Raw genomic sequence first — 16,718 nt, forward strand, 5'->3', positions numbered from 1 at the left:
AAATTTTGACCGACGACCTTGACCGACCCGCTCCTACGCATTCCTGCGCACTCTATTATGCCCCATAGTGGCCCCTGCACACAGTATTATGCCCCATAGTGGCCCCTGCACACAGTATTATGTCCCATAGTGGCCCCTGCACACAGTATTATGTCCCATAGTGGCCCCTGCAAACACTATTATGTCAGACATCTACAAGACATCACTGGCAGAAGATTATCCCTCCAACAAAAAAAATCCCTTCTCTCTGATGACATTTGCATTCCATAGAGAATTGGGGGGCACCATACACATTAGAGGGTTGGCAGATCCAACCAAAATAGTTCATGAAAAACAGAATTAGCCCACAGTGAATTTTTCTCATGGTATCGAAAATGCATGAATACATTAAACGACAAATAGAAGGTAACTTCATTCATATATACAGGTATAGGACTGTGGAGTCTACATTAAGAGAATGGAAAGTAAACCTGTAAAATTCGGATTTTAACAGTTTATATGTTTTGCATCGCTGGGACAAATGCATAAAAACTGTTTCCCATCAGACGATCGAGGAGATACAAAGAGTTGTACACGTTGTCCAATGAAGGAGACATGTATGACGCCTTTTGCTCTCTAGAGTGCCATATAAGTGCTTGTTGTAAAAATAAAGAGTCTCGGGAAGTGTTCAGGTCTTGCACAAATGTGACAAACATTTAAAAACTGCGTTTACAGTTAACTGATTTATAATCTCACCACATTTTTTGTTTATCGGAAAAACATAAATCAGGACCACTTATCTCTACTGCCGCAATGGAGCAGGCTGTTTTATAAGCAGCATATTGTTACCAGGTGGTTCCTCGTACTGGCGAATACGACCTCGTACAACTTTTTCTGAAAGTAGAAAAAAGAAAATAAAAACTTACATAATCTGCCCTGTTTTACTAAATTAATAAGCAAACTGTTAGTAAACCGCTACCCGTATTTCTCAAAAATTAAAAAAAAGGGTCTTATAAAAAAAAAAATTCTAAGAAATTTCAGGACTGGGACGAAGCTGTATCTTTTGCGCCACTTTGTGTGGTGGTGGCACCGTGCCCTCTCTTATCTCCTCTCGCTTACGCACAGGGGGATTGTGCTGAAGAGTAGTTGCTGTATCTGTGGGAGTGAGCAGAGGTGGCACCTGGTCGTCTAGGTATGGTTACCTACCATGTAGCATAGTAGCAGCCAATAGGTGGTCCCCAGGAGGTGGCACTTGAAAGGTGACCCAAGAGGCAAATTTAGGAGGCAAGAGACAGAACTCTGGAGCTGGACTTTGGATCAGGTGAGCAGATTGTGCCCTGCCATGGCAGGAGGACAAGGGCACGTGTCCAGGACGACTGGGAGCTACGGTATGCTTATTCTCTATCTCTGTGACATCAGTGACGTCACGTGACATAACCTATTGGTGGAGGCCCTGACTGTAACTAGGGCTTATTTTTGGAGTAGGGCTTATATTTCAAGCCTACTCCAAATACTCTGCAAATTCAAGCTAGGGCTTATTTTTGGAGAAGCATGGTACTACTAAAAATACTATATACAGGGTGGGCCATAAGTTTGGATACACCCAGGTGGGCCATAAGTATGGATACGCCAAGATATGGATACAACCAAGGTCTTCAGATCTCACCCCTTTGGATTTCTATCTCTGGGGCAATTTGAAGGCTATGGTATACTCAGTGAAGATCCAGGATGTGGGCCACCTGAAACTTCCTTTCGTCGGTTACTATCATTGCTCCATGTCACAAACATGTGAATAACTCGATAATGAATAAAGCTGCATTAAAAATTATACACCATTGTTTTTATTGTGCATGTGTTTGATGTGTCACATGACCCCTTCCCATTGAAAAAAAGTGAAGTTGAATCCAAAATGGCAGCTTTGCAGATGGCCGCCATGGACGTCACCTAGCCCCAAATGTTTCCCCATATATATCTTTAATTATTTTATTATTCCCCTGATTTTTTTCCCATTGATATCCTACTATTTTTCAAACTTTTGTTATCTTATCACACTTATCACAGATTCTCAAGTCCATTGGATGTTTTTACAGGTTATAGTCGTCTCCAATTTTCTCATAAATGAAGACCTTATTTCATATTCTAAAAACAAGGCAAGATTGATGCAATACAGCAAGTTCAAGGACAACCCTGAAAATTACCTATTTTTTAAATCATTTTTTATATTAAATATTAAATATATTATATTTTTGAAGAAATTTTGGTGTTGTATTTAATGTTATTATCTCTAGTCAAAAAAAAAAAAAATCCAAAAACTCCTTCACTTCCAACTCTTGCCACTGAGTGTAAATATACTGTGACTTCCTTTCTCCTGGAGATTAATCTATGACCCATGGCCTGAAGTAGATCCTGTTGATTTCTAGGACCGAGTTTTCTCGGCATGACCTGTGACCTGTGCAGAGGTCATTGTGCAAAGACGGGAACAGATAAAACTGAAAGCTCCAGCAACTGGTTTGTGATGCATTTTACATCTTGCACAAGTATTAAAATGTGATAGTAATAAAGAATGAGTCCGAAACTATAAATTTAATCATTAAAAACCATTAGGAGCAAGCAGTTGAAAGGGTAAATCCATTGGAAGTCTCGGGAATTTCCTTAGTAGAACTATCATGCACGCAAATCTCTAAAAGAAAAGCAAGTTACTTCTTTGACATAAAAGATATTTTTGGAATTAAAAAATTTCCATCTGGAAACATCTCAACGGCACAGATAGTCCCACAAAAATCCACTCTATTAGAATGCCACTGAATGTGAGCAAATACACAGTCCAATAACATTAATGTGACCACCTGTCAAAATCCAGAATAACCACCTTTGGCAGAGCGGACCGCTGTGAGACGTGCAGGAAGAGAGGGGATGTTGTGATGATGATCACTGGGATGTTGAGCCATGCCGACTCCAGTGCCGTGGCCAGCTGTGCTAGGTTACCCAGTTGAGCATCCATGGTGCGAACAACCCGATCGAGGTGGTCACACAGATTCTCGATTGGGTTCAAGTCTGGGGAATTTGCTGGCCAAGGGAGTATGGTAAACTCATCCTGGTGCTCCTCAAACCACGCACGTACACTGCGAGCTTTATGACACGTCGCATTATCCTGCTGGTAGATGCCATCATCCTGAGGAAATTCGCATGTAGGGGTGAACATGGTCTGCAAGGATAGATGCATACTTGTGTTGATCCATTGTTTCTTCTACAATGATGAGTGCACCTAGATGGCTGATGACACGTGCCTTCTGCCATCGGTTATTTAACGTTGACGTCAAAAGTAGGTGGTGCTCACATTAATATGACTGGACTGTGTAGTAGACTGTTCGATGCTTAGATAACCAGTTAGCAGTATTACTGTGTTTAGGAAATAGGGGCATGTTCTTGTATGCAGAAATCCAATGTTGACCCCTTGCCAAGATGGTGGAAGAGTTCATTTGAAATAGTTATATCTCACATAATACCCAGAACATTGTTTTGGTGTCACATGAAATATGAGCTTATCAGCTTTTATATGCCACCAAGATTGCAGTTCTATGTATTTGCAGAGGTATAAACAGTTGAATACAGTCATTCTTCCAGATGTGCTAAACATTCTGAAGAGAAAATAACTTTACCCCAATCCTCTTTCTGTCCTTCCTCCAGAACATCATTATGTCTTTGATGATTATCATGGAGAGCAGTGGCTTCTGGAAGAATAATTGTCCAACCAGACACACTTTTGTGATGGTCAGTGCTTTTTGGCAATATAATGGAGCACCAAGTCCCAAGGCAAAAGAGATAACTATGTGGCTCGGTGAACAAAACATTAAAATGTTGAGTCCATGGCCAGGAAACTCCTCAGCTCTCAATTCCGTTGAGGACCTGTCCAATCCTCAAACTCAAACGCAGACCTTGCGATAGACTCCAAACACTGGGTCGTTAAGAATGAGTTGGATTTGGCCCCGAAGCTGACGTCCTGCCTGCCAGGGCGAATTGCAGATGTCTTAAAAAAAAACACTGTAAATATTGATTCTTGGCATAAACTTAATGTATTTGTCAATAAAAGTGTAAAAATGTAAATGAAATGTTCATACTTGTACTTCAGTAACCGTAGAAACATCAGATTAAAGGATCTTAGAAACACCGAAGTAGCAAAATGTGTGAAAAACAAAATTTATGTCAGTCTGAAAAATTTTGGCCCGGACTGTATGTTCATATGTATATCACATATGGCTTTGCTATTTGGGTATTGTGTAGCAGTGAAGAAAGCTTTTGGCAGCGGGAATGGAGTGCTAAACGGTACTGTTTGAGTTTTTCATTGGCGGTATTTTTTTTTATAATGGGGCATAGTAAAGTATAGATTAACTAAATTGACATGAAGGCCGCGTTCACATCTGTTTATAAGAATGAAAAAGTCTTCCAAGTCCAACTTTTTGTCTGGTGATTTCAGATTAAAACAACGGACACCCAACAGATCCCATTATAATCTACGAGTCTCTTGGACCCATACTTTTTTGGTCTATTTGTCCTTTTATGATCCTCCAACAGACCAGAAGAACGGACGCACGGCGTAGATGTGAACTAAGTGTCAGGCAGTTTTGGCTGTAAATTCATGGACTGTATGTGAAAGTCTGTAATATCCAACTTTTTACTCATCACTAAGGGGATGTTCGCACTACCCTTACTAATGTCCGTTGCTGTCTTCCTTCACAGAAAACAGTCACAGACTGATTCTGTGTCCATTCCCATTGACACCTTCCTATTCACTTTTATAATGGAAGGTAAAATCGTGAATCCAGGTAGACACCGTATATACTCGAGTATAAGCCGAATTTTTCAGCCCAGTTTTTGAGTTGAAAAAGCCCCCTCGGCTTATACTCGAGTCAGCAAAAAAAAAAAAAAAAAAAGTTGTTTTTTTTTTTTTAAGGAGGGGGGGTGTCTATGACCAGCCACAATATCAATGTATAGGATCACCCATAAAATAGTGCAAAAAAAAAAAAAAGATGTAAATCCCTCCTTTCCCTAGAATGCATATAAAAGTAGAAAATGACTGTGAGACACATACACATTAGGTATCCCTGTGTCTGACAGTGCCCGGTCTACTGAATATAGGGGATCTGCAGTGCTCCTGTTCCGTCGGGGAGGGGTTAATAGGAGCACTGCAGATCCCCTATATTCAGCCAGACTAAATTCCAAGTGGGGGAAGAAAAAAACAGTCCTCAAGCTCAGGGAAGGGGCAGACAGACAACCAAACACCCCCTCCCCTTCCCCAGCACCTACTGCACCCAAAAACTTCGACCATTTTAATTTTTGAAATTTTCCAGTAGCTGCTGTATTTCCCCCCTAGGTTTATACTCAAGTCAATAAGTTTTCCCAGTTTTTTTGGTAAAATTAGGGGGGTTGGCTTATATTCGGGTCGGCTTATACTCGAGTATATACAATATTCTTGCAGTTCCTCTCTCTTTTCTCTCTTTGTTTTTTTCAGGTTTTTTTTTTTGCATTTCTTAGAAGCATACATTAGATCCCGAGTTGTAATTGGAAATGACTTTTCTATGTTTATTGTTTGTAGTGGATATTTATTTGTGGTTTTCCATTGCCATAGACTTTTACATCCCTCGAATGCAAAGAGCAGGAGACTGAGGAAACTGCATAAATAAAAATTGTTATCATTGAGAATATTCTTCATTCTATGATTATTATCACCCAGGGTGGCTATGAGCTGTGTAACAAGGGTTGGGTTGCACAAAGAAATGTGTTTTGTAAACATTTATAATAAAGTTAATTGAAGCCAGAAAGTAAGGAAACAAAAAGCAGAGCATCAATTCATAGTGCAGATGCTCCATCTCCATTCCACCCCTTAAAATGATCCAAATTTAAAGATCGGCACGGGTCGGTGCTTTATATGGGTTGTCATGAAGACAACCTGGTGGCTCAGTGGTTAGCATTGCAACGCAGGTGTCCTGGGTTTGAATCCTGCTAAGGACAACTTATGCAAGGAGCTTATATGTTCTTCCTTTGTTTGCATGGGTTTCCTCCAGGTATATTACAAAGATAAAAGAATTTAGATAGTGAGCCCTAGACAGTGACCATAGTTGACTTGGTGGCTACAACACCAAGCCCAATAGCAGTTACTAACACCCGGTGGCTACTACACCAGCATAACTTCTTTTTTTTTGGGAGGGGGGTCTCACAATCTACATTTTACCTATCAGTATATCTTTTGGAGTATGAGAGGAAATCCATGAAAACATGGGCAGAACATACAAACTCCTTGCAGAGGTTGTCCTTGGTAGGATTCGAACCTAGGACTCCAGCACTGCAAGGCTGCACTACTAACTAGAGATGAGCAAACACTATTCGAAACAGCTGTTTCAAATACCATGCTCCCATGAATGGATGCAGCCGGCACATGGGGGGGTTAAGCGGCCGGCCGCTGGCAAAGTCTGTGTGCCGGCCGCTTCCATTCATTTCTATGGGAGCATGCTATTTGAAACGGCTGTTTCGAATAGTGTTCGCTCATCTCTGCTACTAACCACTGAGCTACTGTGTTTCCTTAACACCATTATATCTGTCCGTGGTCTGGGGTTCTGCCCCCCACAAATCACCTACCAAGAAGCTATTCTGTAGATAGGTCATCAGTATGAAAAATCAATATGAGGCCAGAAAATCCCTTTAATGGTTTCTGCTTTTTCCCCATCAGAAATCGGTTTTCCATAATGAGATCTAATTGGTAAAAGCTTCTGTTTATTGTGTGTAGTCATTATTTGTTTGTGTATGTTTTTTCTTACTAGTTTATTGCATCCCCCGGTGGCGGAGCACAGCGGACTCTGCAGACTTTATACAAATAAAGCATATTATCATTAGATGAGTCTTTTTATTACAGTTCCTAGCGTCATTATCGTTAGGAATGGTTCTGATCTGAGTAAGATGGGTTGTGTTGTCACTGTGTTTACAGAACATGTGCTTTGTAAACATTTGTCGTAAAGGCAAGACGTTAATTAAAGCCAGAAAGTAAGGAAACCAAAGCATAACCTCAGTTCCCAGTGCACATGTTACACTTCCTTTCCACTCCAAGATATCAGACTGCAAAGTCAGGCATGAGTAAGTGCATTAAAGGGAACCTGTCACATGAAACACGCTGTCATATGATTGGTGTATAGATTGTTATTGTATGATTATAGCCTGTCGTGTAGCCAATGAAATCTTTGCTCATTCCATATTGAGAAGCCAAAGAGATGGTCCTATCAAGGGGCAACATGGTGGCTCAGTGGTTAGCACTGCAGCCTTGCAGCGCTGGAGTCCTGGGTTCAAATTCCACCAGGAACAACACCTGCAAGGAGTTTGTATGTTCTCCCCATTTTAGCGTGGATTTCCTCCCACTCTACATAGACATACTTAAAGGGGTTGTCCCATGACAAGGATCCTATCTATACTGCTTGATAATGTGGATGTAAGACTTTTCCTAAATACAATGCTTCAGCAAAACTGCTTTGTTTGTCCATTATCTTACTTTATTCATTTTTCTGTTGACACATCCCTTGACTTATCTGGTCATAAGTCAAGTGATGTATCTGCTGCTCTGAGGGGGGTGGGAGGAGGGGCTAAGTGCACGGGAGCGAGCCTGGAGGGGGGGTAGTTTGTACTTTGGGGGGAAGGGCTGCCAATACAGACCCAGCATCTGCTGTAATAGAGAGGCGCATACCGGGGAGTGTAGACGCCGGCACAGGTGCCTGCAACATTGTTACGCTACTGCCCTGCATGAAGCCAGCAGCGGCAGGAGCGATGCTGATATTCTGGAGGGGAGGGGGGGAAGACGGAGGAGCGGAATAGCAGCATCGCTCCTGCTGCTGCTGGCTTCATGCAGGGCAGTAGCCTAACAATGTTGCAGGCACCTGTGCCGGCGTCTACACTCCCCAGCATCCGCCTCTCTATTACAGCGGATGCCGGGTCTGTATTACATTGTGAAGGCTGTACATCTGATGCCTAGCTGCATCAGGAGCGCACACGCAGGGCCAGCGGCATAGAAGGAACGACTTCTCGCCGCTGGCTTTGCATATGTAACCCCGCCCACCAATGACATAACAAAGCCGGAAGACAGAAGAATTTACAGCAGCGAAGACTAGCAAGTATGCGACGTGGGAATACCCCTTTAAATGAAAAAAAAAAGTACATTGTGATCCCTATATGGGGCTCACGATCTACATTAAAAAAAAAGAGATGGTCCGATCAGTGATTGACAGCCTAATCTCTATGAGTGCGCAGGCACTGATAGCTCCGCCTCCTTGACTTCTTAGCAAAGAAAAAAACACAGATTTCAATGGATAATTGACAGGTTATATTGAATCTTTTCCCACAAAAATATACATCAATTTACTCAGCTCTATTATATGCTGACATGGGACAGTTTCCCTTTAGGACGGGGGTTCCAAGGGGGGTAAATGCCACGTTTTGACCAAACCGTGGTATTATACAGTCCCTGCAAAGTGGATGGGATTCTAGTAAATTTCATCCACACCCTGCAGAAAAATACAGTGGAAATATTACGACTTTCAAAGCTGGAGGTTTCCATGTAGGTAGAGTTGAAGCATAGTTGCAGGGAAAAGTTTCAGCATAAAGCGCCGTAGCCTGCACCGTGGGTCCTTAGGGCTAGTTCACACTGAGTTTGTTGACAGCAGATTTTGACGCCAAATCCTCTGCCAAAAACGGCTCACATTGACTTCAATGGGAGCCGCTCACTTCTTTTTTCCGCTAGCTAGTAGCGGGAAAAAGAAGCGACATGCGCCTTCTTCCTGCAGATTCCACGACGCAAGACTCCCTCCCAATTAGGCCCATTCAATTGGGCTTTATCTGGAGTGGAATGCCGCGACGGGGTGTCGGTGCACTGCATCGGCATTCTGTCGCAGCTAGTCACGCGGTATATTCACATGTGGAATCCATTTTCCACCGTCTAGTAAGTGTTCAGTTACTTTGCAGCGCCACCACAGGGGAATTTAATCATTACACAATGCTCATTCTACTAAATGTGCTATCTGTGTATTGCATTACATGATAGGTCCTGAAGAACGAAAGGATATCTCTGTAACTATTGTACACTATGGGCAACAAAGGCACCGGGCATATGTTCTTAACTCAGTTTAAAAAAGTATTGGCACGTGCAACATCCAAATCGGTCTCTATAGTAGGTGGAATGAGTCTCAGTAATAAGTCCAATATTCTAGTCATATATTGTCTCCATGACAATATAGATGTGGAGCAGTGCTCCAGACTAAAACAAAAGGAGCCAAAACAGTATAATACACTGTATAATACTATCCAATAGTCCCACATATGTATAATGTTCTCAGGTGACCTCCCCCCCCCACACACACACACACAATGTAATGCTCTCTAGTGCCCCCCCCAATACTACACAGTGGCCACCCACACAGTATTATGCTCTCCAGTGCCCCTACAAATATAATGCACTCCAGAGCTCACATATAATTCACCCCAGTGTCCTAAACACAGTATAATGCTACCCAGTGCCCCCCCCCACCCACAAATAAAATGATCTCCATCTTTCCACAAAATTATTCCAAACAAATAAAAAGGGGTGAAACTTACCAAGCCCGGTTCCCATAGAGCAGCCTGCACAATGCAGATCTCTGACTACAAGCACTAAGCCACAAACAATACTAACGGCAGCCTGAATGGTGGAGCAGGAAGCTAAAAAAGTCTTCCTGCTTCACCATTCAATTCAACTATATCTGTATCCTGAAGCAAATAGAGTTAAGATAACGTGTGCTACAACTGTCTGCCTCTTTGTTTTATTCTAGAGGCAGTACAACAATGGCACCAAGGCTCTTGCAAATTTATAGTCACATTGTCAAACCATTTCGTTCACCATCTGGAGCCCTATAGAGTTATCGAAGTCACAATAAACTTCCTTCCTAGTGTGGTACTTATGACAACATATGTTTCGGCTGTAATGCCTTCAGTTATTCTACATCTAGCCATTATGTTCCAATGTTATCCTCACTATTTTAAACATGGATTTTGACCTTGTGTTTCGACATTACTGAGTGTTAGTTAGTGGTAGGAACCTCTGTAGATTTGGGTCAGATGGAAGATATTTCATATTAGAGTTTGACAGTAATCCCTTTGATGTGAATATTTGAGTAATGATAATGGCGACCTTCCTCAAGGTCAATGAGCAAGCTTTCTTAAAAGAGATGGTTTATTTGATTTTCATTATCAGTGTCACATTGAACAATTCATTTCTGAAGAGAAGGCCATAAAACCATAATAATGTTTATGTTGCAGGGCTTACTTAGATCTAAATGAGCTGAAGCATCGGCTCAACGTGACTGGATCAACTCAGCTCAACATATTCTTCGCAAACTCATCGGAAGAGGAGCTGGCAGGGGTAGCCACGTGGCCTTGGGATAAAGAGGTTCTCACTCATCTTGGTATGTTGGATTTCTTAAATACCTATTCCTAATCTTTTTGTTATTACTGGATAAAATAGTAACATAGTAAAATCTGATTTTATACACATAAGGTCCATGTTGGTCGGGGAGCAGAGAAATGCTAATAAGTCCTCTCCACCCATAGTGGCCAACTACGCGTCCAGTACTGCTTAGTCCATACATGGCTTCTTATCCTTCATTAGTGCAGGCTATTGAAACCATGACATACCATTGGCGCATCCTTTAGGGGCTCAGTAGGTAAGGGCGCCCACTGTCATTGACTTATACATAATGGAGTGCAAGGCAGGTTATCACCCATTAGACTGGAAGAAACTGCCATGTTGAAATACAGAAACTCAATCCATCTTTACCTTAACTTCAACCACCAACAAGTTCAGTCTACCTTAATTAAATGGGGGTCTGTCAGTTTCCAAATTGCATTATGGCAGGTGGGCAGGAATTCAGAAAGAGACGTTCTGCCACAAGGAAGTTATGTTTGCACTCTAGTTATATTACCCTATGAGCCATTGCGATGACTTGTATTGAGATTAAGGAGCTCAATGTGTATTCCCACTCTATAATGAAATGACAGCCTTCTTATTTCAAAACGATTGGGTAAAGGGAAGTTTTGGCTCATTTTAGGCCATCACACGGATACCCAGAGTCTATGATATCATATTATAAAGAGGACCTTTCACCACTTCCACCAATTCAAGCATCTGTTAATAAGCGATGCTCTACGGATTCTAGCACAGTTGGAATTTTCTCTCTAGCCCCCACCATTCCCAAGCAAAAATTGCAGTAGGTTTTGGTGCCTGAAGTACTGTTTAACCTCTGTAAAGTCAGGTGGGCGGTGTCAGGCAGGGGGTGTGATTCAGAGCTCCAATCAGAGGCAGCCAATGTCAGAGCTCAGAATGACACCCCTTGTCTGCTCCTGCCTGACACCGCCCTCCTGACTCTATAGAGCCTAAATAGTATATCAGGCACCAAAACTAACAGCATTGATTGCTCAGGAACCGTAGGGGCTAGAGAAGGAATTCTAACTGTGCCAGAATCAGTGGAGCGGTGACTATTATTTAATGTTAAGGGCTGGACTTGTCCTGTCTAATCATCTTTAGATGATGTGCACACCTTTCCAATTTCATAAGTAGGCAGAACAAGTATAATGCAATATCATCACAACTTCCTTTACATATGACATTGGTTTTTTTTTTGCGTGGTGCTTAGAGACGGACTACATTATAGTCAGGTAGTTGGTAATCTCTACACATGGTGGTTTGGACAAAGTATTATCTTTGCTCAACTCTTTTTTTTTTTTTCTGTTTTAGGTGGCATTGTTATGAATCCATCTTTTTTTGGAGTTCCTGGTCACACACATACCATGATCCATGAAATCGGACACAGCTTGGGATTGTACCATGTCTTCCGTGGCATTTCAGAGATTCTCTCTTGTAGTGACCCCTGTATGGAAACAGATCCTTCCTATGAAACAGGAGATCTCTGTCGTGACACCAACCCATCTCCAAAGCATAAAACATGCGGAGATCCTGTCACTGCATCGGGGAATGACACCTGTGGCTTTCAGACATTTCTCAACACTCCTTATAATAACTACATGAGTTATACAGGTAGGTAATACCATCCAGACAAGAACAAATGGAGCGTAGTTTAACTTGACATTGATTTTAAACTAGCTTTGTATGGTTTGGACAAGGACAGTAAAACTGCAGAATGACTGATACAAGTGTAATAGGTTCGGGGATCTCTCACCAGCACCAATCTGGTGGTAATGTGGCTGCTTTCCTTCAGCCGGCACTGCACTTCTTTGTGGCCAAGACACCACTCCATGGCATTCTCGTCTTGAGCTACCACCAGACAATTACCGTTTTCACCCAACTCTTCCACCGTGTTTACCCAACTCTTCCACCGTGTTCATCCAACTCTTCCACCGTATTCACCCAACTCTTCCACCGTGTTCTCCCATACTCTTCCACCATGTTCACCCAACTCTATCACCGTGTTCACCCAACTCTTCCACCGTTTTCACCCCACTCTTCCACTGTGTTCACCCAACTCTTCCACCGTTTTCACCCAACTCTTCCATCATGTTCACCCAACTCTTCCACCGTTTTCACCCAACTCTTCCACCGTTTTCACCCAACTCTTCCACCGTGTCCACCCAACTCTTCCACCGTTTTCACCCAACTCTTCCACTGTTTTCACCCAACTCTTGACTGAAGGGACAAGTTTGTGTTTTCATGAACACCATTGTTTTCTTATTAACCTAATCAAAAAGTTGTGTATGTTCATTTCACTTCATAGCAGTTGGAGCTCCATTTTTTTGACCCACGGTTCTCCACATATAGTTCATACATTACAGTCAGGGTTCCACCACATCCATCCAATCTATACAAAAATCAAGCACTCCACTAAATCTTTGCAATTTAGAAGAATTTTATTCAGTAAGATAGCAATCCTAAGTCATCATAAGTAATGTTTCGGTCTGAAACATAAACCTTCCAAAAGCGAAGAACGTCTACACGCCAGGAGGTAGTAAATCAACACACAGTGATACTTTCCCACTGCAAGTTTGACTTGTGCTCTCCTGACATGAAGATCTTACCAGTTTCCTCCTTTCTGGGTGCAGTGATGCCTGATGAAGGCCTATGTTTCAGACCGAAACGTTACATATGGTGACTTAGGTTCGCTATCTCATTGAATACAATTCTTTTAAATTGCAAAGACTCAATGGAGTGCTGAGATTTGTCTTTATTTGTCTAAAGCGTACCTGCATTTTCAGTTGTCCTTCTAGGATAAGCTGCCATGTATATATGAGAAGTAGCTCTATTTCTGGCCATTATATGACTTACATTTTGCAATTTGAGAAGTTTTCCTGTGATTTGCATATCTGTCTGAGTGAATGGATGGAAACTAAGTGCCATACACTCTATACAACAAGTAGAGGATAATCAGATCCACAATTGTCTCTCAGAGGCAGCCCCAGACCATCTAGAAGAAAAAGAAAATGAAGTCCAGTGAAAGGTTACGATTCCTTAAAAGACTTGATTATTGATGTTGATGGAAATTTATGAACTCCATAATGAAACGCTCCTGGCTGACGCGTTTCGAACGAACAACCGTTCTTAGTCATAGCCAGACCATCTAGGGCCGTGATGGAGAACCTATGGCATGGGTGCCAGAGGTGGCACTCAGAGCCCTCTCTTTGGGCACCCATCCGTGGAACAGATTATACTGTGTGGGGGCCACTGTGGAGCAAATTGTACTGTGTGGGGATCAATGTGCAGCAAATTATACTGTGTGGGGACCACTGTGAAGCAGAAAGCTCTATAAAACCCCATCCATTTGACCATATTTTATAGGTCTGTAATTGTGTGCAATTGTGGATCCTCACATTATTAAGGCTAATTTGCCGTGTTGGCACTTTGTGACAAATTAGTGGGTTTTGGGTTGCAGTTTGGGCACTCGGTCTCTAAAAGGTTCGCCATCACTTATCTAGGGCATATATAGGTAAGTACTGACACGTTTCATGTGAATACAATACTTTGTAAAAGAAAGCTCCTATGTAGCTCCAGCATCATACTAAACCTGTGTTCGTGCAGCTGCTTATGCTCATTCCTCCCCCTCCATAGACTTCTATACATGTGTATGATCTGAGGTGTATGACCTGCACATGGATATAGATAGCAGAGATGTTCAATGTTAGAGTTCGTTTAGTAGAGTGAGGGGGAGATGGGGAAACAGCCTGATAAGAGAAGAAAATAGTATTTTTTCTCTGATAACATAAATTACAAAGTTTCTTGTGCAGCATTCGGACATATGAAGTGGTTGGGCTGCAGATTAAGAGCAAATAACAAGTGGAACGGATAAGGCATAGAACAAGATGGATTCTTCCCAGCCAAAAAGCTGAGCAGCCTCTTGGCAAAAGGCTACACTGCTAGGAAAACAAGGTCATGGGATGGAATCCCCATAAGATCATTACGGGAGGTGTTTACAGCGAGCGTGGAAAAATATCTACAATATTTCTTGACAAACAGAAACTCTCCTGAAGAGAATAGAATGCATAATAAATATTAGGGGTGGACATACAAAGGACTGGAACGGCCATACTATATTTACTTACTTAGGCATGAGCCTGAACTGATGACATCAAAATTGGATCAATGTTTGTTTAAAGGTCCTTTTTAAAGGGGATCTTCCATAGACCGCCATCATTTTTGGAGCTTACAAAGTTGCCTTTTACAAATGGAAATGAGTTTGGGGTTACTTTTTGACTGGAAATTAGGGAACAGGGTCAAACCTGGTTTACTAAGCCCAAGGGTTCCCAGAAAATCCTAAGGGTATGTTCACATGGAATTCCTCTTCATTTTCCACCACCATATATATGGGTGCAGGCTTGCAACGACGGCTTTCCGCTGCTGATTAGGCCCGGAGGAATGGACGTAACCAGAAGGGAGTCTCGAGATGCGAAATCTGCAGCAACATCGAGCAGGGCGCTTATTCTTTACGCATTCTGCTGTGATCTCTGTGACCCATTGAAAACAATGGGAGGCAGATTCCTGGCGAAATCTGCCACAGACATGAGAGCGGAATCCACCACCAAATCTGTGGCAAATTTCGCCATGTGAACATATCCTAAGAGTAGAAATTAGGAGAGCGTGTGAGATATTGCTACTCTTGCAGTTATCCACAAAGTGAATTTTGTAACTGAAAGAGACAACTACAGTATATGAGAGAATCATTGTATAACTATTGAGGCCTGCCACAGGTAAGACTTAACAGTTACATTTTTATTACAGCCCTTCAGAAGGGTCCCGAGTGTCATACACACAATCAGAGACATGGTGGATATGGTGTCCGCTCTGCTCCTGAGCGGGCACCTTATTTAAAGGGCCAACATCTGCCACACTATTACGGTGGATGTCAACAAGGGATACACAAACAAGATGGTACCAGAATGTATGGGAAGAAATCGAGTGTGATACTGTGGGTTGTTCTTGGCATTCAGGTTACATCCAAGAACAACCTTTCATGGCAACCAGATATGTTAATGGCAGTCCCCTCTTTTAGTAGGATAATGTACCCTGTTGCACTGCAAAAAATGTTCATGAATGATTTGAGGAACATGACGAACATGCCATTCCCTTTGAGTGTTGTTCAATAAAGAAGGCTCCTAATAATTGGGTGAGTGCTGTCCTTGACCTATCCGGTCGGTTGGTCCTTCTCCTGTTGCTACATGATAAGTCCTTGTAATGTCCGTCAGCTGTTGTCCTCCATCTAGTTTACCTTCCCAGGATCAGATATTGATTGTGCTTTGGGTTGTTGTGGCGCTCTCACAACCCCGTCAGGTGAGCAGACAATTGTCTGTCTATAATATATCACTCATCCTGATTTACTACACAAGGTTCGGCTCGGTGTCCCCCTCTTTTGACTTTCTATTCTTACAATCGGCCATCAATATTAGGTCTACGAGAGTCCAACACCCAAGACTCCTGCAAATCAGCTGCTCCAGGACAGCCCAGCTCCCAGTAATATTTACATGCCCGGGGCCACTCTGGTTTGTAGGACAAGTGAGCAGCACAACTTCCACCAAATACACATAACCAGGAGCCACACTGCCTTGGACCAGTTGCCCTGTGGGGGTCCCATGTATCAGACCCTCACAAATATTGATGTTCTATTGTTAGGATAGGCCCAACCTTTCATGGCAACCAGATACGTTAATGGCAGTCCCCTCTTTTAGTAGGATAATGTACCCTGTTGCACTGCAAAAAATGTTCATGAATGATTTGAGGAACATGATGAAGAGTTCAAGGTGTTGACTCAGCCTTTCCGTTCTGAAAATCTCAATCCAGTCGAACATCTGTGGAGTATGTAGTGAAAAAACAAGTCTTGGCGCCAAATACCACCACACAACGTTGGCACCTCCATCGGTCACGGTTGTTTTGGTGGCACCAGATGGGGACAGTTATATTTTCCTTCCGCTTCTCCAATCATCAGCAATGCAGTCACGTTTCCCCCTGTTCCTTCTAAGCTCTTATTTCCCCTTTAACAAAGTTCTGTATGGTAACTCATTACTTATACAGTGTTTCTTTAGCGCAGGGATCTTTATGTCTTATTTCTGCTTCATGATGACTATTAAAGGTTTTTAAGTGCTGCTTTTCTTGGCAAATACTTATGGCTTTTTACAGGACACTCACATAAAGCACATCAATTATTGAGGAAATTCTGGAATGTAGCCTTAAAGCT

The 16,718-nt window shown here is 42.3% G+C and overlaps 1 protein-coding gene across 2 annotated transcripts in view; it reads left to right on the top strand.

Annotated features, from left to right (window-relative positions):
- The window catches only part of PAPPA (pappalysin 1), a 220,270-nt gene that overhangs the window by 87,262 nt on the left and 116,290 nt on the right, over positions 1–16,718 (top strand). For both annotated transcript variants that reach the window (XR_012711848.1, XM_075260062.1), the window contains exons 3-4: positions 10,306–10,451; positions 11,780–12,079. Coding sequence is in view for 1 of the 2 variants with exons in the window: in XM_075260062.1 (XP_075116163.1) it covers positions 10,306–10,451; positions 11,780–12,079 (446 nt within the window). In the remaining variant the exon portion in view is untranslated. The remainder of the gene's footprint in view (positions 1–10,305; positions 10,452–11,779; positions 12,080–16,718) is intronic.

Source organism: Leptodactylus fuscus, chromosome 11, assembly GCF_031893055.1.
Source record: "Leptodactylus fuscus isolate aLepFus1 chromosome 11, aLepFus1.hap2, whole genome shotgun sequence".
Taxonomy (NCBI): domain Eukaryota; kingdom Metazoa; phylum Chordata; class Amphibia; order Anura; family Leptodactylidae; genus Leptodactylus; species Leptodactylus fuscus.